This window comes from Periplaneta americana, chromosome 11, assembly GCF_040183065.1.
Source record: "Periplaneta americana isolate PAMFEO1 chromosome 11, P.americana_PAMFEO1_priV1, whole genome shotgun sequence".
Classification (NCBI taxonomy): domain Eukaryota; kingdom Metazoa; phylum Arthropoda; class Insecta; order Blattodea; family Blattidae; genus Periplaneta; species Periplaneta americana.
In genome coordinates, this window is record NC_091127.1 from 168,032,319 (window position 1) to 168,060,021 (window position 27,703).

At 35.5% G+C, this 27,703-nt stretch overlaps 1 protein-coding gene across 1 annotated transcript in view; it reads right to left on the reverse strand.

The window, feature by feature from the left end:
• Positions 1-2,257: 2,257 nt before the first annotated feature.
• Positions 2,258-27,703, reverse strand: part of Sobp (Sine oculis-binding protein) — a 580,157-nt gene continuing 554,711 nt past the window's right edge. The window contains exons 3-4 of the mRNA XM_069840445.1: positions 8,649-8,892; positions 2,258-3,487 (exon numbers count right to left, since the gene is read on the reverse strand). Coding sequence (XP_069696546.1) covers positions 2,338-3,487; positions 8,649-8,892 — 1,394 coding nt within the window. The 3' untranslated portion in view covers positions 2,258-2,337. The remainder of the gene's footprint in view (positions 3,488-8,648; positions 8,893-27,703) is intronic.

Below are 27,703 nucleotides of genomic sequence, written 5' to 3' on the forward strand. Positions count from 1 at the left end.
TATTTTTACCTTTACATTACACCAGTAGTGTCAGAGTTGTAAGCTCCAAAACCGGTTGTGGAGCTAGAGTCGGAGCTTGAACTTGCTTATGTCTGTGGAAACACCGGAGCACGCAACCAGTCTAGTGGAGCGCTCCGCTCCGTTTAGTCTCTGTCTGACAACGCTGCATTACACCAACAAAGTGTGTACAAGTATTTATGAATCACCCTGTATGTATCATTTGATAACCTCTATTTGAGCCGTTCAGAGCAAAAGTGGTGTAAGTCAAAATTGGGTAATGAGGTTTAAAGTAAAAATTCTGTAAAATAGAGCGCAAAGTAGCAATTAATATGTCTTTCTTGCTATCCACTTACTACTAATAGTTTAAATACATTGAATATTAATTGCTACTTTGCGCTGTATTTTACAAAATGTTTACTTTAACCCTCATTACCCATTTTGGACTTACACCACTTCTGCTCTGAATGGCTCATTTCATTCTAAAACATTAAACATTTAAAATCAAGTTTGAAGTTCGTAGAATGACAGTAGGACAGTCAGGTAACTTGGTAAATGAGGACATAATTATTTTCCAAGCTGTTATTAATAATAAATAATTGTTTTTATAAATATTTAAGCTTGCAAATATTCATGATTGACAAATAGTATACAGTAGAACCTCAATTATCCGTCACCCTATTAACCGATTGTCGGATTATCCGATTTTTTTTCTAGCTCCTATTATCTTCTTGCTGCAGAAAAAATAGGAAGTACTGTAAGTTTTGTTTCTACAGAAGATTACTACAAGCCTTTACTCTAACTACAAAGTATGTAGTAGAAATGCTTCACTGTCGGCAACGAACATAATTACTTGTAAAATAATCACTACTTGCTTCCAAAGAAATTACCCCAAGAATTTCCACAAACCCTGTACAACTTATTCAGTCCTTATCCCTGCTATTCGAGTGGACGTACTGTATGACTTCTATGCAAATGTCTTCCACAGTTGTCAAAGAAAACGTATTGTGTTAATTATCAAAAAATTACAAATAATTGAGAAGTTTGGGAAAGAAGAAATTATGGTTAATGCTGCTTCAGAGTAGAAAATTGGCGTTACAACTGTAAGCGAATTTAAAAAAAAAAGAATAAAAAGTTTAAAGTACGTAAATCTACAACACGAGACTTCAAATATTCCTATCTTTCCGCAGACAATCATCAAACATCAATCCTTGGCCCTTAAGCACCCTTCATTGACAACCAAACTTTTAATGAGCTCCTGATCCACTTTACAGCACGTTAACACAAGATCACAAAGGAAATTACGAAATTGTGTATTATGCACTTATTTTATGAACATTTTCTATGGTACGGATTATCCGATTTTTTCGATTAACCGTTCAGTCCACCCCCTTCATTACCACGGATAGTAGAGGTTCTACTGTAATAGTAAACATTAACGGAATATACTGGGTGTTCATTTCAAAGTGTGTCATGACGTCACTGTTGTTGGGTCACCGATTTGAAGCGAGTTTCAGCTTATATGTTAAAGAAGTTGCCTATTATTTAAGGCGTTCTTCAATCTGAACTTGAGAACGTGTACGGTATACTTGAACATCGTAGCAACAGATGGCGGTCTGTACGGTCTGTGTGCTACCATAACCTCTTTCGAACTGTGTTTTGCGCCGGCAAGTCGTACGCAGGGTATTTGTTATCATCGGTTGCGTACGGTAACATTCCACAACACAAATCAAATGCTCCGTGTCCATGTTGACCGTCGAAGTTAATGTCAACAAATACGTAAGTAATCGTCTTAACCCTCTCCCCATATCCCGACAGTACGTATTTCCAAACAGTTCACATTCCTGCCACTACCGGCGTTACCGTACGTATCGATACGTACTCTTCAGAATGAACGCCGTACGTGTTAGGCAACTTCCCTGCCTCTTAGGTTATACACCTCTGCGGAAGTGTAGGAAGATTGAATTCTCTAGGCTCATCAGCTAGCCACATGACGGCATACAGCGAGCCATGACACATTTTGAACTGAACACCCAGTATTGAACAAGATCATCTTCTTCATAGAATACGTAGAAAATCTGTTAAACAAAAAACATATTTAGGAAGATGGATGAAATATATTTACATCTCAGGAGTGGGTAAACTACTGTAAAACCAGCGGAAAGCTAGGCATTTTCGACAGAATTTTCACATCAATGAATTTAATTTAAGTGTTCACTTTCCACTCGCTTACAGCGTTACTAATTAAATAGACGGTGTGTTGGTGATTACTCGTGTATTTCTGAACCTTTCTACACACTGACGCACAACAATAGCTAGCACAGATAAGCAGAGCCCGGTTCACACCGGCACGAACTTGCGCTTGCCCAGGCTCTCCTCCTCCGCAGCCACGTCGAGCCGCTTGCGCTTCCTCAGGGGGCGGTCGGAGACGGAGGGCCTTGTGGGGGTGAGGGGCGGCTTGGGCTTCGAGTCCGGGGGGGACGCTGGGGGCGGACTAGAGGAGGGGGCGGGCTCTGCGGCATCCTCGTTGCGGCGACTCGGTGCCGCGGTCGTCGTAGTCGCAGTGGAGGCGGCGTCCTCGCTCTTGCTCTTGGGCGGCAGCAGCGGGATGGGGATGGGAATGGGGATCGGGATGGGGATCACTATGGGGTACGGCACCATCACTGTCACCGGGGGCAGCAGGAAGCGCGAGGGGGGCTGTGGCGGCGTGGGGAGAGGCGGTGCTCGCGGAGGACGGGCCTGGAGGTGCGGAATAGGCAGCAGTGGAGGGGGGTGCAGCGGGGGCGGCGAGGACGAGGAGGTTCTAGGGGGCGGACGGAGGAGATTGGCGGGGAATCGAGCTGGGTTGAGGTGGGGGTGTTGGTGGTGGTCTGGGAACAAGTGTGGCGGCGGCAGCAGGCCCGGGGGCAGGAAGGGCGGGTGAGCGTGCCTCGGGATGTGATCCGGGGGCAGCAAGTGGGGAGGCGGGTGCAGGATGGGGGGTAACTGCGAGGTGGGGGGCGGGAGCGGGTGGAGATGCGGCAGGTGGTTGTGTTTGGGGGGCGACAGACTCCCGGCGCTGCGTGGGGACGACGACGACGTGGTCCGCAGGTCTGCCGCTGACGTCACGGTGGCGGTGACGGGTACGCGAGGACCTCGCCTGCTGAGGCGCCCGGCCCTCCGGAGCTTCGCAGGGCCGTCTTTCTGTTCTGCGGCTGAAGCCGGGGCCTGAGCTTCTGGCGGCGGCAGGGGCGGCGCGGGCAGCGGTGGGCTGCTCACAACGCGGGGAGGGGCGGCGGGCGCCGTGCTGGTCGGCGGCGGGGACAGCGAGCGGTCGGACACGGGCGAGTCGGACCTGCAGTCCCTGAGCCACAGCTCGGGGGTGATGAGCCCGCCCCCGGAACCGCCCCCCGCGCCGGAGGCCCCGTCCTGCAGGTGCGGGTGCATCTGAAGGTGTGCCTGCGTCTCCTTGCAGAAGATGTTCATTTTGTACTGGTTCAGGCATTTGTCACTGCAACCAAATACAGGGACATCATTTTATTTTTACTTCAATTTTTATTGTACCTGAGTTTTTTTAAGGGGAGTTGGTATTATCGCATGCAAAATAATGGTAAAAATAGCCTATCTTCTAGCAGTCATAAATACAATAGTCTACTATTTATCAGTGGTCTTTCATTTTTGTTAGCTATGTATGTATAGGCCTACATATTAAGCTTTAAAATGAAAAAGAATGGTGACTCTAGAGTAAATCTATATCCTTCAATTATATTATATTATATTAAATATACATATTATATATTATATTAAATTATATTATATTTGTATTCTATAATTTTGAAATGTATATCAGTCCTACTTTTCACGTGCGATATTATTCTTCTCTAGTGTTAATATTATATTATATAATTCCATTTCCGCTGTAATTATATTTTAATTCCTATTTTATTTTACTTATTTATTTTTATTATTATTATTATTTTATTGTAATATTATATCTGAACTGCGACCGAGCACGAGCGCTGCTCATTCGGTATCAAATTTTGTTAATACTACTGTATCTTCTTTTTATATTGCTTGTATTATTTTATTTCTATTTCTCTTGTTTGTTCTGTAATTATATTATTTATTCTGTATATTTAAATTTAAATAAAATTTAAATAAATAAATAAAATTTAAATTATTTTTTTTTAATTAAGCACAATTCTTTTTATAAATTCACTACATGTCTTTGATTAGGTACACTCTATTCACTTATTATAACATATATTGAATTGAAAATTTGATCACTTACTATTAATAGATAATAAAACATACCCTACTAAAATTATTCATATACCTGTAATATTATGGGCATAGGACTTATAGTAATCATCACCGTCAATAAATTTAAAAAAAAATTGAAGATTAGTATAAGCCCTATGCCCATAATATTACAGATATTTTAATAATTTTAGTAGGGTATGTTTTAGTATCTATTAGCAGTAAGTGGCCAAAATTTTAATTCAATGTGTGCTACGATAAGTGAATAGAGTGTACCTAATCACAGGTATGTAGTGAATTTCTATAAAAATGTTTAAATTCAAAAATTAATTTAAGGGTAAGATTTACACTAGATTAACCATTCTTTTTTTCATTTTATAGTTTAATGTGTATACATATGTCACTAAAAAAATGAAATAGCTGTGATAAATAGTATTACATTTATGACTGCTTGAAGATAGGCTATTTTTACAATTACTTTGCTTGCGATAACGTCCAATTCCCCTTCCTGTACTTCACTCCAACCCCTTCTACTAATGAAGTTCAACCGTCCTCCACACAGAACCAAGACCGCATATACAGTCATAGTAGCCTTACGGTCACAGTAAACAGTACGTTCCAAAAATATGTTCACGTTTTCCAGTGACGAAAGAGCTTTCAATATTGAATTATTTTCGCACAGGTACTGTCGTCCATTTGCCTACGTCGCATCCGGTTTCCCACATCTGCTTCTATTCGCCTCTCTGTAAAGGCTAGTGGCTGGGCTTCTTAGCTTTTTTCTGAGAACATTAATTTTCGTTAGAAATTGGAGGTCTGCGTAATATTATATTACTGTTTAAAATAACTTAAATAAAAGGGACTTGTTAAGTAATTAACTGTCACGTGATTTCCCTCCTTTCTACGACCCTGCGACATAACCACTTGGACGGACAGTAGATAGCATGTCTGAGTAATTTTATCGTTTGGGATCGGGCAGAAGTGAAGATTGAATTTACAGTACGTAAGTTACTCTTTTATAGACTAGGTACAGAATTAGTCCAACATGAGTTACTAGTACGAAGGACGAAACTGGTAATTGGAATTACACACATTAGAACTGAAACCTGTATCGAAATGAACGGCCACCGTTTTCAAAAATGTGTTTAAATATCCATATTATGATTATTTTTCAATTTAACTTCATTCTCTATAGTGTATGCTAATGTACTGTAGGCAGTATAATGTACACTGCATTATGAATACGTCCACATGGACAGCTCAGTGCGTGAATAAAAATACTCATTGTTAATACTGTACTGTATTTTTATTAAACAAAAACCTAAAACCTAATGAAAACTATCAAACTCAAAAGCGTGATATTTCCTAGTTTACGTAAATGGATGAAGTACTTTTCTTCCCTCCTATACTTAATAAAGAGATGTGTTTGTATATTACGTCAGTATCATCGAACTCCAGTCGTGGAAGGAGGTAGCAAACTGTCTCAATCGTTGATGCAAAGGTATAGCCAGGTTAATATTAGAAATGTTTGTAAAAATGAAATGATGTCCCGTACAACATAAATGCGTAAGAACGAAATAAGTTAATTAAAAATTGGAAAACAAAATCTGTACAAAGCAATTAACAACACATTTTTAGCTTCAGTAAACTAGCGAATTAAAGAAATGACACTTCTGAATAGTTAATTCTCTATTTTTAATATTTTTTAACCCTTAAAACTAAAGAAAAAAGGTATTTTACTAACAACTTCAAACTAGTGTAACTCTGAAAATATTGAGATTAGGACACATGTTTATATGACATTTGTTGTTCAGAATGACTTCGGAAATAAGCTTCGTAAATCCTCGTGAATCACTCTGTGTAAAACGTCTCTCTCAACCGAGACATATGCCTTTTTGAAATCTATGATTAACTGATGTAGTGTGCCCAGCGAATAGGGATTATAAAGAATGGACACTGAGCGAATTTTCCTGTATTTTGTTTCTCTGTGTGCCGGCGTTTAGTTCCACTTTCAAGCGCTAGAGGTTAGTGTAATCGAGCATACGCTAAGATAATAATTGACTATAGAGTTAAGACACAGGATCCAAACATCGCCCACCTTATTGCATAATCCAGTAACGCTTTGCTTCAAATAAATTCAAGTTAACAGCTTTTCCTTATTTCTCAGTGACAAACTAGTTGTAATAATAACTTTTTTTTATATTTCAATTATAATAAATTATATTATAAAATAATATAATACATTATAACATTAAGTATCGAATTCGTTTAATATTTGTATTTAATATAATATAGGTATATGGTTTTACTTCTCGTAAGAGTTTTCTTTTTCCATTTTCAGTGCTATAAACAAAATTACATATTTTAATTGTTGCTGGGGTCAACGTCTCAACTCTCATTATAAAGGAACTCTAGAGTCTAGATATTACAGTTAATGACGGATTTATTATTTTATATATCCAATTTATTTTGACTACATAATGTACCTAGATGTACTAATTATATGTGTTATATTTCCGCTGTGTCGACTGCTAGCTGGTGTGATGTCAGCGCCAACTCTAGGGAGAAAACAGAATCTCACGCTCTAGCTGGCTTGAAGATCATTGAAATCAGTTCCGCTACATCAAAAGTACCGACGCGAAGTGTCCATACTTAATTACCTATACGCTGGTGTGCCCTTATACTCCCATTTTTTCCTTCAATATCTGTCGAATAGAAAAAATCTGATCAATAGCAGATCTGTTACGTCTGAAACCACATTGACGATTGCCAGTTGTTATTATTATTATTATTATTATTATTATTATTATTATTATTATTATTATTATTATTATTATTACTAGCCGTACCCGTGCGCTCCGCTGCACCCATTAGAAATAAGTATAAAGGAATTACATAATTAAAATATGACATTTGATCCAGGAAACATTCGTGTTTGATAGAAGGATAAATCGTTTAATATGTTACTTAATTTAAATTGCATCCAAATAATTAAAATGCGATCATTTTGGTCCAGAGACCACTCATTTGGTGCAATGACAATTCCTTTAACATGTTTCTTAGTTTTTATTACATGCAACCGTAGTTTCATGAACATTGACATCATTTAGATTTAATGTGTATATTTTATTATACTTGTTATAGGTTTTCATTGAATTATGGTAATAACTTAATTTTAACCCTTGTTTTCTACGTATTCAGTAAATGGCGCTTGGCCCACTAAGGTTCTGAGCCCTTCAAATAACTTAAATTATATTATATAATATTACATTACATATATTATATTATATTATATTATATTATATTATATTATATATATGATATGATATGATATGATATGATATGATATGATATGATATGATATGATATGATATGATATGATATGATGTGATATGATATATGATATGATATGATATGCTATGATATGATATGATATGATATGATATGATATGATATGATATGATATGATATGATATGATATTACATTATATCAGAAGTTACTGTAATAACATTATAGCATTATGTCCATCTTGAGAAACTACACTTTCCAATGGTGAAATAATAATTAATTATAGAAATCGGTTAATTTAGTTTCCGATATTACTTCATACAAACACAGGAACATTCTCCGTAGGCTATCTTTCATAGCTTTCGATTGGTGGTGTCCAAGGCCCCTTATAGACGAAGTCATTTGTTTTTTATTTCATTATACGGCCTTAGATGGCAGTTATTTTAATTTTGAAAGTCATTTATCTCATTAAATATCTAGCCCTATCAACATTTTTCAAGGAATAAAACTTATGGGAAATTATTTTTAAAGAAACGTTTGTTATGTAACATTTTTCACAAAAATCAATAATAAGCGAGATATTTCGATTTATTTAATTCAGGCCCCCTTATAACCCCCCTTTTAAATAATTTATTTTCAATGCCATATAGCCTAAAATCTAAGTTACAAAGAACATAATTTACATTCCAGTTTTCATCGAAATCCCTTCATCCATTATCGCGTGAAAAGGTAACAAACATACAGACAGACAGACATACAAACAAAAATTTGAAAAAAGCGATTTTCGGTTTCAGGGTTGTTAATTATATATGTTAGGACCAATTATTTTTGGAAAATCGAAAATTACCAGAAAAATTTCGGCTACAGATTTATTATTAGTATATATTATTATTATCATTATTATTATTATTATTATTATTATTATTATTATTATTATTTAAGTGTACCCTATCGTCCCTTTCAATCTCCAGGGTTATTTCACTTCCACCCTGTACACCTCAGAACCAGAGAGGTAAAAAACAATAACTTGAATCAGATTAATAAACGTTGTAACTATGTATCCTCGCCTTGCCGTGCTATCGCGGCGTCGTTACAGTCTACAGATAGGCCACATCTACAGACGGACCTGCAGAACTGCAGCTGGTGCTCCCCGTCCTGGAAGTCGACGTAGTTGACGGTGTGGCGCACGTGACGGCACCAGTCACACGTCTTGTTGCGCTTGAAGTTGGCCCGCCTGCACTGCGTGAAGCACACCTCGGAGCAGAACGCCTTCTGGCCGGTCGGCGTCTTCAGCGAGAACAGCTGCTTGTTGCTCGCCACCTTCTGGCACCAAGCGCACACCGTGCAACCCGCCGGCACGCTCGTCGGATCTGCACAACACAGACAGACTGGCTGTTAGGCTAGTGACACTTCACATCGCACAGGCAATGCTACGTAAAGGCTGCGTCAGAAAGAACGGATGGATTTCAAACTATCGATACGCAACGAGGAGAGAGATATAGTGAGGGGGACCACGACTGTTGGGTCAGCCAGAGAATGCAGTTTCAGTTGAGAACATGGTGTTGGTCTGGTGTACAACGTGCTTTCATAGTAGAGACATTTTTGAAAAATGAAGAGTCTGTGATCGCCACTCAGGACTCATTTCGACATCGGATGTCACGCTAGGATTCCAACTCGGAATACAATTTTGCGGTGGGAGGCTTCATTTCGTATCACAGGTTCAACACTAAAGAAGAAATCACCTAGACGAAATTCTATTGCACTGAGATTGTCCGAGGCTACGGTAAGATCTAGCGCCCTGCGACTTCTTTCTTTGGGACCATTTGAAGGCGTAAGTTTGTAAACATCGATCACATACACTGGACGAACTGAAGACAGCGATTCGTGAAGAAATCGTGGCAATTGCACCAGCTATGACTGTGAAAGTGATGGCGAACATCAGAAAACGCCTCGATGCCTGTATTGAAAGCCAAGGACATCATATGGATAATGTTGTTTTACATAAATAAACTGCATGTATTGGTGAATATGTTGATAACAATAAATTTTTGATTTGATGAATCTTTACAATTTTCTTGCCATGTGAAATCCATCCGTTCTTTCTGACGCACCTGTATTTATAAGTGCTGTAGCCTGCTTCATAAAAGATGCTGCTGTAAGCCCTGTATTGTATTGTATTGTATTTAAGAACATTCCATGGTATTCATACAATCCTTCACAGCTAGAATATGGAACAAGTCAAAAAACTTAATACTATTATAAAGTCGTAATTTATAGTCACAGTCTAGTTGAAATATATTCAGAAGAGATTTACAATATAGTCTACTAGTACAACACAAAGTTTTAGTATCAATTTCATGAAGCGTTTTTGAATGTCATGAATTCACCTACAGAATAGAAGGCGTGAGGAATTAGGTACTTCTTTAATTTGGTCCTAAATAATCTTATGTTTTGAGTTTCATTTTTATATAGATATTTTTATTTATTATTTATTTAAATATTTATTTAACCTGGTAGAGATAAGGCCATTAGGCCTTCTCTTCCCCTCTACCAGGGGATTAGAACTACAATATTAGGAATATAATTACAATATAATTACAATTAATATTAAATTTACAGATACAACAAACGTCCAAGTACTAAAAGATTAACTGATTAATAAAAGCTAGACAGTTTATTGTAAAAGTTAAGAAGAGAGAAGCATTTCTCTTATTGGTTAAGTACAAATTAAATCTACTCTACGCAGTAAGAAAATGCTCAATTAGTTTGCTTTTGAACGCTACTAAATTCCGACAGTCTCTGATGTCACTGGGTAGGGTATTCCACAAGCGCGAAAGCGAGATTGTGTATGATGATGAATACGATGATGTCTTATGTGTTGGTATGGCTAGTATGCGTGCGTGCGAAGAGATTATGATATGATGACAGGTAACTGAAACGGGAGGCGAGGTAGGTAGGTGTAGAAGTGTGAAGGACTTGGAAAAGGAGAACAAGAGGATGAAAATTTCTACGTTCGTTAAGCCGTAGCCAGTTTAGAGTTTGGAAGGATGGGGTAATGTGGCCAGCGCGACGGACATTGCAGACGAAGCGAACACAAGAATTATGAACACGTTGTAATTTTTGCGACTGGTTGACATTGAGGTCAGTCAGTAGAAAATCACAATAATCGAAGTGGGGCATTACTAGTGTTTCCACTAGTATTTTCTTGAGTGATAGCGGAAGGAATATTCGAATGCTGTTTAAGGAATGTAGTATAGGGAGACTATCAAAAAATTTTACTGCCATATAACGCACTCCTTTTTGATAGCACGATAGACTTGTCGATGGAGAATGAAAGTTATTTTTTGACGTGTATTTATGCTATGAACTGTTGAATTAGTTACAAAGTTTTCATGATTACATACGAGGAAGATTATAAATGAAAAAATATACTGGCAAGCCTTGGGGATTATTTGTAGTTTTTTTTAAATAGTCCTACACGATTCCCTAGATTTGGCACCACTATTGTTCTAATTACTCTTTTTTTAATAGGAATATACTGTTACTATCTGTAGAATTTCCCCAGAATATTATTCCAAAACTCATTACCGAGTGGAAGTATGCAAAGTATATTGTTTTCAAGGTATTGTTATTGACTATATTTTGCATAGATGTAATAGCAAAACATGCTTAATTTAGTTTGGAGATAATTTCTTTAATATGATTTTTCCAATTTAACACATTATCGATTTTTGAGCCAAGAAATTTGGTTGTCGTTGTTTCTAATAGGGATCTGTTGTTAATTATTGCACCAAAAATTTGCGAGGTTGAATTTGCACAGGATTTAAATTGAATTATGTTAGTTTTGTTACAATTTAATACTAATTTATTGACTAAGAACCAGTCACACATTTTGAAGAGAATTTCCTCTGTTGAACATTGGAATGTGTTGGAGTTATTGGCTGTAATTACTGTACTTCTGTCATCTGCAAATAATCTTTTATTAGGGGGTCAAGATCACTTATGAACACTAGAAAAAGTGGGGAACCTAATATTGAACCTTGAGGAATTCCATTAGTAATAGTACACCATGTCGAGATAGATTTCATAGTTGTATTGATTTCGTCTTTCTGTTTCCTATTTTTTTTATGATGTATACAGTCAAATGCTTTGGATAAATCACAGAAAATCCCTCGAACTTGTAATTTTTTATTAACTTGCCTCCAGAATTTTGTCAGTTAAACTAAATGTTGCATTTTCCCTACCTTTATTTTTCCTAAATCCAAATTGTTCTGGGGCTAAAATGTTGTATCTTTCTAGATGATATATTGCTCTGCCTGTTTCTTAAAACTATCACGGTATTCAAAGAGCTACTCCGGTAAAATGATTTTTTCTGCAGTAATTTACAGCGATAAACTGTTTCATTTTTTATTCATGTAGGCTGTATGGCACAGAATTTACTTTTTCCACGTACTACAGAATACTCATTTGTTTCGTTTCCTTTGTATTAAACATTTAGTGAAAATTAAGTATTGTGAAATGAAAAGTTTTAGTATTTTTGCTGAAATTGCACCATGACATATATGTTTTTTAAACGAATATCTGTACTGTCTATTGTAATTGGGGCTTTGCCCAGTTATAGGCATAAATAAATAAATAAATAAATAAATAAATAAATAAATAAATAAATAAATAAATAAATAAATAAATAAATAAATAAATAAATAAATAAATAACTGAGTAACTGAGTAAATAAGTAACTAAGTAAATAAGTAACTAATTAAATAAGTAAATAAATAACTAAGTCAATAAATAAATAAGTAAATAAATAAATAAATAAATAAATAAATGAGTAACTAAGTAAATAAGTAACTAAGTAAATAAGTAAAAAATAAATAAGTAAGTAAATAAATAAATAAATGAGTAAATAAGTAAATAAATAAATAAGTAATTAAGTAAATAAATAAATAAATGAGTAACTAAGTAAATAAGTAAATAAATAAATAAGTAATTAATTAAGTAAATAAATAAATAAATGAGTAACTAAGTAAATAAGTAACTAAGTAAATAAGTAAATAAATAAATAAGTAAGTAATTAAGTAAATAAATAAATAAGTAAATAAATAAATAAATAAGTAATTAAGTAAATAAATAAATAAATGAGTAACTAAGTAAATAAGTATATAAATAAATAAATGAGTAACTAAGTAAATAAGTAAGAAAATAAATAAGTAAGTAATTAAGTAAATAAATAAATAAATGAGTAACTAAGTAAATAAGTAAATAAGTAAATAAATAAGTAAATAAGTAAATAAATAAATAAGTAATTAAGTAAATAAATAAATAAATGAGTAACTAAGTAAATAAGTAAATAGATAAATAAGTAAATAAATAAATCAGTAAGTAAGTAATTAAGTAAATAAATAAATAAATAAAGTCACTTAGGAGAGATTTCTATAAAATACTTCCTGTTTTAGTCTGGAATATAGCTTTATTTTGTTAATACCAATTCCTCTTTCAGGTAAAAAAAGAACATCGCCGCGATCAGCATGAAACAAAACAGCGTCAGCAGCAATAGCTGCAGAGATTGAGCGCCATGGGTGAGTTATCATAATTTATTATAAGTAGTTGCAAATTAGTTTCCATTTAGAATCTCCCTTTCATAAAACCCTTTCCAGCCAGTTCCTCGTTTCGTTAAGCATAATATTAAAGACTTCTGTCCTGCAGCACTGATCTTGTATTCAGGCCCCGACACTTACAAGAAACATATTTTCATCAGTAAATAAATATACAGCACATTCTTCTGAGAACACTTTTAGAAACGAAAAAATTCCTATTTCATGAGCAACTTAATTCGTTCCGGTAGAGACCAAATCCATAGAAAATAATGTGAATTCTGCGATGGTTATATAAGATGAAATTAGACAAAATTCAGAATACGGATCATCCAATATAAATCAAGTTGCGAGATGCAGTAGATGATCTACTCAACAATGCGACGTATTCTCAGGAATTGGTTTATATGTGAACATTTCCCACTCATTTATGAACAAAAAATTACTATTTTTTCTATAAACTTACTTCCTAACAAAGTTAGAGGACTTTAAATTTTCATGACTTTTGAATAACCCAATATAGTAGTTTATCATTCAGATTTGAGTTTAAGGTACCGGTACGTACTTTTCTACGCTTAAGAGATAAATTTGTAACTTTTATCCAATTTTTAACTCCTTTTTTCCCTGATTACTTGACACAAAACGAAGGATTTTTTCTACAAATATTTTTGGGGGCAGGGAGGCACTTTTTTTAAAGCGAAAACTAAAATTCATAGTCCTTGGCCCCTAGTTTTTATGTTAGAACAAAATCTATTTCACTGTCCTTACTCCTAAAAGAACACAGAATAAGCTGTGAGAAAAGTTATTCCATATTTTATCCCATTAAGGAAAATTTAATTTTATTTCTTAAAAATTTTCAAACATTTAATTTTATTTCTTAAAAATTTTCAAACATAACGATAAAACTTTAAGATCTTGGAATTTTAGATTAACTTTCTTAAGCATTAGGATACTGTTTGTAGTTTGAAACTTAACTACATTAATTACCTTCATTTTGTTGCAAGAATTATGAAAATATCTCATTTCTAAGTGCACTTTGTGTTACCATTAGTGTTGTAAAATGCCGTACACGTGAATGTCGAGAAAATCATCTACATTCTGTGGGTATGAAAAATTGTAAAAGCAAACACACGGCTTCCTCACTGTATGAAAAATAATACAGTCAAACTCTACCGCCAAATTCGAATTGTTATTACACGAAAAATATATAAAATTGACAGAATGAGACGGATTGATATTTGCAGGACTGTACTTCCGGTTTAAAGAAAGAGTGTTTCCGGTCAATAAGAACTCAGCTAATTAATTAACCGAACATTATAGAGACAGAACTGATATATTTTTCAAAACTAGAAAGTTCGAGCTTTCAGATAACATAAAAATAAAAAATGTAATGTTTGAAAGGAAATTAAAAATTAAGTTCGGAATATGTATTATATGTCTTTCACGTGTTAAATATTACTGTACCTGGTTACATGTTTCGGTCTGTTATTGACTTTCTTCAGAACTGGTTGTTACTGGTCTTGGCGTCTTTTGTTTTGTTTCCTGTGGGGGTGTGTTTGTGTAGTGTAATGTAGAGTCAAAGAGTGTGTGTGTGTTCTGAAATTGAGTTGTGTGTTGAGAATTTCATTTGGATGTGTTTTTGTGTGCCTGTATATTTCGTATTGTTCTAATGTGTTTAGTTTCTGGTTTTTTTGGTTGGAGTGTAGAATTTCCATGTCTGTGTTGATGTCTCTGTAGGTGTGGTTAGCATTTGTGATGTGTTCTGCATATGTGGAAGTGTTTTGTAATTTTGTTAGGGCTGTGATGTGTTCTTTGTAACGTGTTTGAAATGATCTACCTGTGTGGTTGTATTTGTTTGTTTGTGTTGTATGTATGTTGAGATGTTTTCGTAGAGTATTATTTGTTCTGTATGCGATGTTGTAATTTAATTTCTTGAATGAGGTTGCAATCTTGTGTGTGTTTTTGTTTTCGTATGTTAGTGTGATGTACCGGGACATCACTTTATTTTTACTTGCATTTTTATTGTACCAGCGTTTCTGAATGTACTTGACTCCCACCTCTTGCAGTTATGTTCTTGCTCCCGTCAGCCACAGAAACTTACGGCCGCTGTTGCATTCGAAGTCTGCTAGCAGTGAAGTAAACAGTACAGAGTATAGTGTTTTTCAGAAATATGGTTGCGTTTTCCATAGAAGGAAGAGCCTATACCTATTATTGAAGCTTATATCCAGGAGCAGGTATTTATGGAGATTAATTTTATCATTTGTGTTTTTTAATATTGGTATCGGCGGAGATTGTTGGAGATTGATTTGTACTTTTGTTGGATATCAATGGAAATTTTGGAAAATACAATTTTTTGAAATTGGAGTATTAACTCAGTATGAATATTATTTTCCAAATAAATAACATTAAAGGTTCGTTGGATTCTGGTAAAGATGCGGTATGGCCAATAGACAATATTTGTTGAAATAAGACTGTATTTAACACATATTCATTAAAAACGAAAAAAAAAAAACTTGTAGCCCTCGAATTAATACTTTCAAATTATTAGTGAAATGTTGAATTCCCCGTCTTTTGAGTTCACTAATGTAATGAGAACACCTGACATACCATGTAATGTAGCCTACTTGAATGTGCAACAAATTCAAATAAAAAAATGTCCGAAAAAAGAACTCAGAATATGAAATTCGCTATAAAACGACACTATAATAATAGTTCGCTATTAGATCTCCATTTCGCGATTGTTTTATCCGCATATTATTATTCAGAATCACTTAATTCGTAAAGATTAGTAAAAATCTATTATATATCTATTATGTCGTGATTTTCGCGATCTCCGTGAATACCCGGCCCTGCTTATTTCGCACAGGTACAGTTTGTAGCATGACTGAATAACTTTGAAGTGAAGATTAGAGTTACCGAAAGTACGGTAATATGCTGAATAAAGTAGCCATTATATAATGAATAAAACCGCCTGAAGAGTTGAGTTTGTGACAAAAAAATGTTACTACACTACTGTATTTTGATAAAATACCGTAAAAGTAATGATCACACTGAAAATCGTAATATCATATTTCCCTGTAACATAAATGGATACACTACTTTTCTCTCCTCCTATAGCTAGTAATAGTAATATAAGTTACAAGAGCGGTATGTTGACGTTTTCATGTTTGAGGAAAAGATTGAAAAAGCGAAACGTAGTTGAGCTTTTTTAATTTCCGAGAACATGAAAACAAACATACCGCTCGTGTATCGTACATTATTTTGTGCGAAGATCGTTTATTACATACCTGAAAGAGGAATTTCTAATTAGTTGCAATGAAATCTCCATGTTGGTTTCTGTTTAATGACGCCAACTTCGGAACACCAAAATATCTTTCTTCAACATTGTTGCTATAAAATGTTTTCTGTGTTTACTATACTCCAGCAGGCCGTGATATACGTCTGTCTTCCCCCCCCCCCCAGTCTATAAATGCGAACTTAAAACAAACGGTAAGGTTATGTAATGATTTATTTTTCACTTTAATATTTTAAGAATATTATTTATATAACATATTGCAGTAATAACATCGGCATCTGGAATCTCGTTGATTTTTTCACGGCTTCCTTAATGTTACTTGTATCAGGAATGCAATAAGTTTCGTGGAGTAGTAGACTTTACTTAATTTTTGCAAATATTTAAAAACAATAATTAACATTGCAATTTGGGTGAAATTGCAGTGGTAAGTTTCCAATTTATAATTATTACTATGTTAAAAGTCTCTAAAATAATATGTTAAAAGCCTAAAGCAGTGAAATGAATGTCGCGCTTAAGCGGTAAGAAGAGGGAAACTGTTACGTGTGTTAGTCTACGTTGGGAATACTGAATGTGGTATTTCACACTTACCGCGTATTGGTTCTGTGCGTAAAACAAGCAAATACGCACGATATCGCACAAAATTATTTGTTTACATATTGCACTAGTAACACCAAACTCCTGTAATGGAAGGGGGTAACAGTGTTTCCGAGTATAGCCAGGTTAATGTTAAAAATGTTGGTAAAAATAAAGTGATATCCCTGTATAAGATGTATAAAAATTAAGGGGTAGATGAGGGATTACGTGTTAGTTTCGTATTATATACAACAAAGAAATAGAACAGGCAACTGAGTCAACGATTACCCGAAATGTGGCAACCAGCCGAGTTGGTGAAGTGTGTGAGAGGGTAGCTTATCCCTGCTAGTTGGCAGACGAGCGCCCCACAAAGTTAGTGCGTGGCGAAGTAACTACACAACACTTCCGTAGTACAGACAACGTAATGCGAAATAATTTCCAGTAGAGGTTGCCACAGCGATGAGGAATTTGCATTAGTTCACAGACGTAAACCTTGGCGGAGAGAAAACCAATACGCCGCCCACTTTTGAGTTCACGGAAATCTCTGCTTGCAGGAAGTTTGGGGCAATAGTCTTCTAGCCTTTGATTAGTAGTAAACCCTCCTAAATGCTAGTGCGGGAGAGATTCAGTTTCATGCCGCTCTCGCTCATTCCACGAGGTATTTTTAATTGGTTCTAAAACTTTGGCTCCTACTCACTCTCTTTCTCTCAGTGCATCAGTTTATACAGAAAGGCTCTGGTTACCCGTTGGCTTCCCAGAAAACAAATGAAACACGATCGTGCGCAGTGCAGCACTAGTAATATAGGCAGAGCTGAAGTTTATGTAAATATAAAATCGAGTAGTGATATAATCATGTAGAATACACATTACATCCGGCTGGAAGGAGAGACGAAGACTATTTCAAGCACGATCGGAGATGGATAATGAAAGGTGGCTACATGATCAAAAGAAGAGGAGTACTAAAACGGCTTCCAGAACAATGCGTACAAGGTGTGACTGAACGCTAACGCAGTTGTTTTCAGGGAAAAATGACAAAGGAACTAAACAGAAATATGAAACCTTCTCTTGAAAACATTTTTTTTGTTTCCGTCTCGGGTTGATCAAGAGATATTTATGAGCCAGTAATACTTTCTAGTGAAATACATTTTTGTTTGTTCAGTGCCCTATACTAGGAACTGGATCTTCGTCACAAAGGCAGTTCTGTGAACGTTGTCTGATTCTCTGTTTCTTTCTTGCTAGAAAAACATAGAAGAAAAAGCGGGGGAAAAAAAGAGAATCAAAACATGATACAAAGATCCTAACACGAGAGGGACATCGCTAGGATAGTTTAAATATATGAAGAGTCCACTGCAAGAATGATGGATGTCATTTGGAATACATTTTTTAGGAGAAGCAATTGAAAGTTTGAAATGTTTAGCGCTCAAAGCTTAACTGTGATTTTCCGATCATTACTGGACAATGACTATCAGTGTTAATGCCATATAACTTTCTATGTACATTCTACAGGGACATCACTTTATTTTTACTAACATTTTTAACATTAACCTGGCTATACTCGGAAACACTGTTACCCTCCTTCCATTACAGAAGTTTAGAGTTGCTAGTGCAATATGTAAACAAATCATTTTACTAGCTATAGGAGGAGAGAAAAGTAGTGTATCCATTTATGTTACAGGGAAATGTAGTATTACGATTTACAGTTTGATCATTACTTTACAGTATTTTCAAAAAACAACAGAATAGTAACAATTTTTTTCACAAACTCAAGTCTGCAGGTGGTTATATACATTATGTAATGTCTATTTTATTCAGCATATTACTAACCTAATTTATTCCTGAGAATTTTGTGAGCACTTCCGTAAGAAACCCCAATTTCTTCAGCTAACTTCTTGACCGACTTATTAGGACCTCGCTGCATCCTAACATCATCTACAGGATCTTCTGTCACCTTTGTTGGCCATCTTACACTCTGTTGCTCTAAATTTATCTACCACATTAATGACATTTCTACGAAAATATTCCGTAATATATTCAGGAAATTGTGAAGGAAAAAAAAAAGAGAGAAAAACTGTTGTTCACATTCGGTTATATTGTAATTCCAGTTTCCATCATCGTCCTTCATACCTACAAACAGTAAAACAAAACTCTTGTTTAAATAATGCTGTTAAGTATCGTACTATATTATAGGGTACCGTACTTTCGGTAACTCTAATCTTCACTTGTGCTCAGTCCACACAGATAAATTCAGTTATGCTACACACGATACCTGTGTGAAAATAAACTTCAATAATATTAGCTTTTTGTCCTATAGAAAATGCAACATATTTCTGAAACGCACTGTACTCTTTACTGTTTATTTCACTGCTAGCAACAGCGGCCGTAAGTTTGTGTGACTGAAGCTAGCAAGGACATTAGTGAAAGGGGTGGGAGTCAAGTACATTTAGAAACGCAGGTACAATAAAAATTGAAGTAAAAATAAAATGATGACCCTGCATATGTCTTAAGCTATGCATTGACAGTCTTGATTCATTTTCGACAAGAAAGTGACATCCATCATTCTTGTAGTGGACTCTTCATATGGAAAAGATAATCCTTAATAATAGGCCTATATCAGAATTCAAAATCTTCCGTAATATCACATTAGGTTCATTTGTTTCTTAAATCCGGCTATCGTGACAGACAGTGCCGGCAATCTAGGCAGTTGTCTAGGACAGAAATTTCCAGGGGGCGGCATTTTCTCTCTCTCTTCCTCTCTATTCTATTCTTTTCATTTTTATTTTACAGTGAAATCTGTTTTTAAAACACTTGTTGGTAAATCATTTCTGAAGTTTGTTCTTGAACAGCTTTTCTGAATCGGATATTGTTTTGCTACCGCATTGTCGCGGTCGCGGAGAGAGTAAAAGGAAAGTGAATTGAATTGAATTGAATTGAAAGAGGAGAATTGGGAGGACAAATTTAAAAGGTACGCAAAACGCGTCCTTGCAAGGGATTCGAGGCTGCAAGAAACTAAATATGTGAGCTCCAAGCCTGTTGGCCACTTGTCTCACTCCGGGTTACGCTGCTCCACTGAAGGAGCTCTAGAAAATTTTGAAGGGGAAAACCGAAAATGGACGTAACCTCTTAGGTACCACATACGCGAGGGGACGGAAATGTGATCAAAGTGATCACGGGACGGGACGAGGAGGAGATGGCTGGTGTAAATCTGCACATTGAAATGAACTGTGTCATTTCGCAGTGCAGGAGGAGTCGAGAAGACTGTCGTCTGTTGTTCCATGAGAAGGCGAGTGAAGACCGCCAGGAGAGACGCCGTGAATTCTGAATCTGCAAATTAAAAGGTTCCCTGTCCTTTCGCATTGCGACTACATAAGTGACCTTGCACATGTATTTCATAATTTTAGACTCTGAACCAGGGCATTACGTCGTTTGTTAGAGAAAGGGGGAATTTATGTGGAAGGGCATATAGGTCCGTGGCCCATTTCTCTTAGGGCTTATCCCGACATTTGTCTTAACGCCTTAGGAAAACCATGGAAATACCTTAGGCAGGATGAGTTGTCTCAATATAAGAGACTAGCCAATTTGGCTTTTATAGGAGGTCGAGTCATTATGACAGTTAATAAATAATCCGTGGCGCTACAGCCCGTGAAGGGCCTAGACCGACCAGCCGGCTGCTGGCCTCACGCCCACATGCCGAAGGTGGACGATCATCCAACCAGAATGGCGGTATCGTGTGGTTAGCACGATGATCCCCCCAGCCGTTATAGCTGGCATTCGCAACCGGATTTCGCTACCTATCGTAGCTCCCCAAGTGCATCACGGTGCTGGGAGGACACCAATCCCATACACTGACCGAAATTTCATGAGAAAATTTCTTCCCCATGAGCACTCGAATCAGCGCGCATTCCGTAACGCGAGTATGCCTTAGACCACGTCGCCACGGCGCGGGACCATTATGACAGTTATCTTTAAATAACTTGAAAACGATTGGAGAATCTCAAAAGAGATTGCATCATTGTTTTTTTTTCAGAAAATTTCAATAATTTTGAGTACTTACATGACCCACTTTCCATTTATAATTTCAAAGTTGCATCCAAAATGGCGGCTTTTGAGATAGCTGAGGGCTAGAATCGAATGTGTCGCTGGTAGAGCATTTGGTCTTACAAATACTGGTAACACCTACAGTAATCGAAAATCAAGCATATGGAAGATATTTATATGGTTCCAGACTTTTGATTCACTCTGTGCTAATCTTCCTTAGGTGATTTAAACATAAGTCACGCAATGTAATTACTATTTTTCTAACGGTTATTATTATTATTATTATTATTATTATTATTATTATTATTATTATTATTATTATTATTATTAGTGCTGTCGATCGATCAAAATATTTAATAGAGTAACCATTTAATCTATAGATTAATCGAGTTTTGATCGAGTTGAAAAAATGTTTTAATATACTGCAATACACAATTATTGTTAAATTTTAACTTGTGTTCGGTGATAAGCATAAGTATTAAATGTTGTATATCTGTATATATTGTATCGTTATATTGCAAAACAACTATTTTAATTACTTATTAATATATTTATTATGAGGCTTATAATTTATTGTGTCAATTTCTCCGGGAATTTTTTAGACAAATATAAATAACAAAAAAGTATGAAGACTCACCTAGTTAATACTGCTTCATCCATGATTTTAAACATGTGAGTGCATTCACATGCTCCGAATTAAGTGCCGCTCTACGTTTAGTAACAATGTTTCCTGCATCACTAAACACGAAAAAACTTTTTTTCTGTCAAGGCACTTCTCCACGATCGTTCAATTTTAAATCCAAACGTTTCACCGAGTTTACCTCTCAAATTCTCATATGACATAATGGAGTTTACACTTTTCACAGACCGCAGAAAACTGATTTTTTTTCTTTATCAAACTAAACACACAACCGTCATATACAAACTCAGTATAGAAACTGCAAGCACCTGGAAAATATAGGGTTTTCCCTCAACCCAGTATGAGCAAACGCTGAGTAACTTTCGGTGTTGGACCCCGGACTCATTTCACCGGCATTATCATCTTCATCTCATTCAGACGTTAAATAACCTAAGCTGTTGATAAAGCGTCGTAAAATAACCTACTACAATAAATAAAATACAAAAATACAGCGGTCGAAACAGAAGACTGGCCCCTATTGTAATCCGAATTACCAGGTTTTAGAAATGAAGAAGGTAGTTACGCTCTCACTTGCACACATGTAGACATGGCTATTTTATAAGGAATGAGGGGGACGAATCCCAGAAAAGCATTTATTTCATATGCTAGGAAGATGAGCTCACAACAAGGTGGAAGTTTTCTTGGAAAACCATAAAACTTAATAAGGGTTTCGCATTGTATTTCAACTTTCAATATAGGTAGACTAGATCACTGTCCTCAAATCTCCATCTCTTTCTGAAGTGTTTGTGCAAAGATTTTCCCTACGCTCTCTGGTTTATAGTTAGAAAATAACAGTGCTATTGTGCTTTTAAGTAAGCAATTTCCGAGAGAGAAATATTGTCGGAATTTTTAGTGTGAGTTTGTATTAACAAAATAATAATATAAACTACAACCGATTAATTTTAATCGACTCGATTATTCGATTAAATATTTTTGATCGATTAATCTTACAACAGAAATTGATCGATTAATCGATTAAATACCACAAAACTAATTACTATTATTGTTATTATTAATATTATTATTATTACAGAAATTTTAAAAACTTTCCGCGAACATAAAATAACTGACTCCTGCTTTCCATACATTTCCTACGCATAATGCGGGAAAATTGAGACGATGTGCAACCGGATTAATGTACGATATCATGATTGTATTCAATATATTTAAGATACAGGGTTGACGTTGCGTAATAGCTGCGAACTTGGGTTGGTGTCTCTAAGACAGACGTCTCCAAAAGCCTACTCGCGAGTAAGCCCTTGAACGGAACCGAAGCCAGTACGTAACGAGTGCGCTCCGCCTCACCCATCTCCAACATGTTGTAATGAACTCTTTTGATTGTCTACGTGTGGGAAATACATACCTGAAATTATGCCCCGTATTTTTTAAACACCCTGTATGTTCTAAGATTGTAACAGAATCGCAATTAAGTAAAGTTATTGTTTATTGTGAAGACGGGTTCGTCTTACAAATGCGAAAACTTGAAGAAAAGACCTTACAATTTCTTCAATAAGGTTTTAGCTATTATAGGAAAGGGACGTGGACGTGGTCCTTATTTACTCCGACGTCGAAAACCGAAGTTCGACATCTGTCCGATCTGCTTACAAAACACGGTTCTAATGAAGGACGTGGAGGTCCGCTCAAGAGGCAACTCTTGGTGGGTCGGAAGGTGCGTTACTTTTGCATACCAGCCCCTGCCTTCACGGATTACAACAGAAGAATCATAATTATGTATCCCGCTCACCAAAATATACAAAATCCTTAATAACAATTATTCAGCGACATACGATCTGCACGCCAACTTCTTCTGGCAAGATAGAATTCTTATAATGAGGGCGCGTATTGTCGGTATCGGACGTGTTCATTACAGAGTCTTCCTCTTCCTTCATTAGTTTCAAATAATTAAATAAATACTGAGAGGGTCTTCAGGATCAAGGCACGCGGTATTTAATTGCCAGACAGCCTGGGAAGCTTAGATTACAGCCATTAGCATTCAGCAATCAAATTAAATCTCGACCCATTCCACTTCTTGAAGACTTTTTAAGAATAACACAGAGGCATGTCATTATTATATTCAACTCGGTCTTTCTTAATCGGTGACAGAGCTTGACTTTTCTATAGGCTACGAATTGTGCCAGTTACAAGAAGAGATTAATTGATGCACCCTTCATGTTATTCAGGAAAGAACCGATGTCCTGCAGTGTATTGATACTAGAAGAAACTGTTCAAATAACAATAGGATTTGAAAACCACTGTCGACTCAAAGACGACGCCTATTTTCTTCTGGTAGTTTGTACCTCTCTCTTATTTTATGGATCCTGAAGAGACTCTTTGTGTATAAAAGCATTTTTAATGATAAATAAATAACTAAAAAAGTTAGTTAATATAAGGGTCATTTCATTGTCACGGATGTGGCAAATATTTTAGTTATATTGACTAAAAACATGACATCAGCCTTACTCCACTTCTATTGGGGATGATCGACTTCCGCGTAGAGTTGTTCATATTCTCTGCCTGTGCAAGGTCCATCAGTAGCGGCACAGTAATTTTCAAAAAGGATTGTAATAAATTCATTGTATTTATAATACGTTATCTCGTTTCAAGGTTTACAGTTATGCTAGAGTTGTTTACATTCTCTGCCTATGCAAGGTCCATCAGTGGCGGCACAATAATTTTCAAAAAGGATTGTAATAAATTCATTGTATTTATATTGCGTTATCTCATTTCAAGGTTTACAGTTATGCTAGAGTTGTTCACATTCTCTGCCTGTGCAAGGTCCATCAGTAGCGGCACAGTAATTTTCAAAAAGGATTGTAATAAATTCATTGTATTTATAATGCGTTATCTCGTTTCAAGGTTTACAGTTATGCTAGAGTTGTTCACATTCTCTGCCTGTGCAAGGTCCATCAGTAGCGGCACAGTAATTTTCAAAAAGGATTGTAATAAATTCATTGTATTTATATAGCGTTATCTCGTTTCAAGGTTTACAGTTATGCTAGATTTCCTGTCTGTAGTTTCTTTGAGATTTCTTTGCACCTAACCTGCTTTAGATTTTCGAGAACTTTCCTCCTATCATCATCCACGGAAACATAAATTTATAGCATTTAAGTAACGAACCTTGAAAGTCACTATTAATTTAAATTTAAGATTAACAAAATCAGTGACGTCCCTAATTTAAAAGTATAAAAATAAATAATCAATATACAGTTCGTAATAATGAACTTACCCAAAAGTTTGTTCATTACATAATTCTTAATATCGGCTTTGTTGAAATGTGGTTTAATATTGAAATGACGAGTAGAAATAAATTTGATGGGACAAGGTAAACAAGCAATTCTTTCGTCTTCAACAAATCCTTGTCATTGGTATATATTGTTAACAATGACAAATTTTCAAAATTTTATCCGCCTACGATAAGTAGTTTGCGTTTTATTAATATTTTATTAAAATGTTGAAACGCTTTATATAAAAAGTTTCTTGCGCCACAATTTACATTATTCTTAACTGATATTCACTTATATGGATCCTTATATACAAGGGATCAAAACTTAATACAGGGCTTTGCAGTAAAATTAATCAGTAAATTACTATAACTTTTAATTATAAAAGAATAAAAAATAAAATTGTTAGTAATAATATAAAATTCATACTAATTTACCGATTTTCTGTACAGCAAAACCCAACAGCAATGTTTGTTCCAATGTATATAAAGAATCATAGAGGTAAATATCAGTTAAAAATAATGTAGATTGTGGCATAAGGAACTTCTTATATAAAGTGATACAATTTTTTTATTAAGATATTTAATAAAATACAAACCACTTATTAACACAGAGGAATGACATTTTGTATAGGTGTTATTATTAACTAGATATACTTACTTACTTACAAATGGCTTTCAAGGAACCCGCAGATTCATTGCCGCCGTCACATAAACTCGCCATCGATCCCTATCCTGAGCAAGATTAATCCATTCTCTATCATCATATCCCACCTCCCTCAAATCCATTTTAATATTATCTTCCCATCTACGTCTCGGCCTCCCTAAAGGTCTTTTTCCCTCCGGCCTCCCAACTAACACTCTATATGCATTTCTGGATTCGTCCATAAGTGCTACATGCCCTGCCCATCTCAAACGTCTGGATTTGATGTTCTTAATTATGTCAAGTGAACAATACAATGCGTGCAGTTCTGTGTTGTGTAACTTTCTCCATTCTCCTGTAATTTCATCCCTCTTAGTCCTAAATAATTTTCTAAGCACCTTATTCCCAAAGACCCTTAACCTAGTTCCTCTCTCAAAGTGAGAGTCCAAGTTTCACAACCATACAGAACAACCGGTAATATAACTGTTTTATAAACTCTAACTTTCAGATTCGTTGACAGCAGACTGGATGATAAAAACTTCTCAACGGAATAATAACAGGCATTTCCCATATTTATTCTGTATTTAATTTCCTCCCGAGTATCATTTATATTTGTTACTGTTGCTCCCAGGTATTTGAATTTTTGCACCTCTTCAAAGGAAAAATTTCCAATTTTTATATTTCCATTTCGTATAATATTCTCGTCACGAGACATAATCATATACTTTGTCTTTTCGGGATTTACTTCCGAACCTATCTCTTTGCTTGCTTCAAGTAAAATTCTCGGATTTGCCCTAATCGTTTGTGGATTTTCTCCTAACATATTCACGTCATCCGCACAGACAAGCAGCTGATGTAACCCGTTCCATTCCAAACCCTCTCTGTTATCCTGGACTTTCCTGTAAAAATGTTGTGAATTTAGGTTTAAAAACCTGGATGTTAGTAAGCTCAGTATAGTGTCCCCTTAATGCTACTGCTGCTATTGTTGTCACTGCTACTGTTTCTGTTATTGTTATTAATGCTGTTATTTCTACCACTACTTTCATTGCTACTATTACTGCCATTGCTATCACTATTAGTATTATTAATGCTAATATTCATAGCATTTCTGTTACTACTACTATTTCTACTGATACTATTGTCATGTCTGCTACTTCTACAATTGCTATTACTGCCACTGTTGCTATAATTAATCGCTAGTAAAAGTGCTGCTATTGTATAGTCATTTTAGTAAAGTAGCCACGTTCAATTAGTAGGCTAGCGGTGTCAAAGAGGACGGAAGCTTTGTAGTTTCAATAATTTTAATTATGTCGCTGTCCATTGTCGTCCTCAAGTCTTTTGAAGGCCGCTCCAATACTCCACGCGGAGTTGCAAATTTTAGCAGTGTGTATTGTTCTAGTTCACAGTGAAAATTAATTATATTACAGTTCAGTGTATAATAAAAATGTGGAGGCCGTGGGAAGCGAGTGGAGTGTCGGAACCGATACCCATGAACGTCAATAACGACGATGGTAATAATAATAATAATAATAATAATAATAATAATAATAATAATAATAATATATCAGAGTTAAATAACAATTCAAATTCAAAAGCTAGACCAAAATTATGCAAGCAGTGTCAAACGTTTGTGTGCAGTGCTCACACGTATGTCCTGAAAAACAATTTAGGTGAAGGAAAAATTTCGGAGACATCTAAAATTCTTAAATTAAATAGAAATACGGTAAGTAAAATTGTAAAAAAGGGACCTAAGACACCTAAAAAACGTGGACACAAAGTCACAAAATTTAATAAAGTAGATGGTTTTACGTGTGACTACATTCGCCGTGAAATATGTCGTTCTTACAATAAGGGCCAATCCTTAACAATAAAAGAATTATTACAAAAAGTCAAACTTTCCGGTTTTCCTTATGGAGAAACATTTAATTATTTCTTTAAATAATTAATTTAAAATAAATAATCTAAATAATATAAATAATCTTCAAATTAACTCATGCTTTGTGGAATTAAGCCTAGCCCATATCCATGTTATATTAATATGTAGCAGCATCAAACAAGACGTGACAACGTCGCATTTTCATTTTATTATCGGTGCATGCAATAAAGACCTACAAATCTTAAAAGGAATGCGGCTGCCTAATA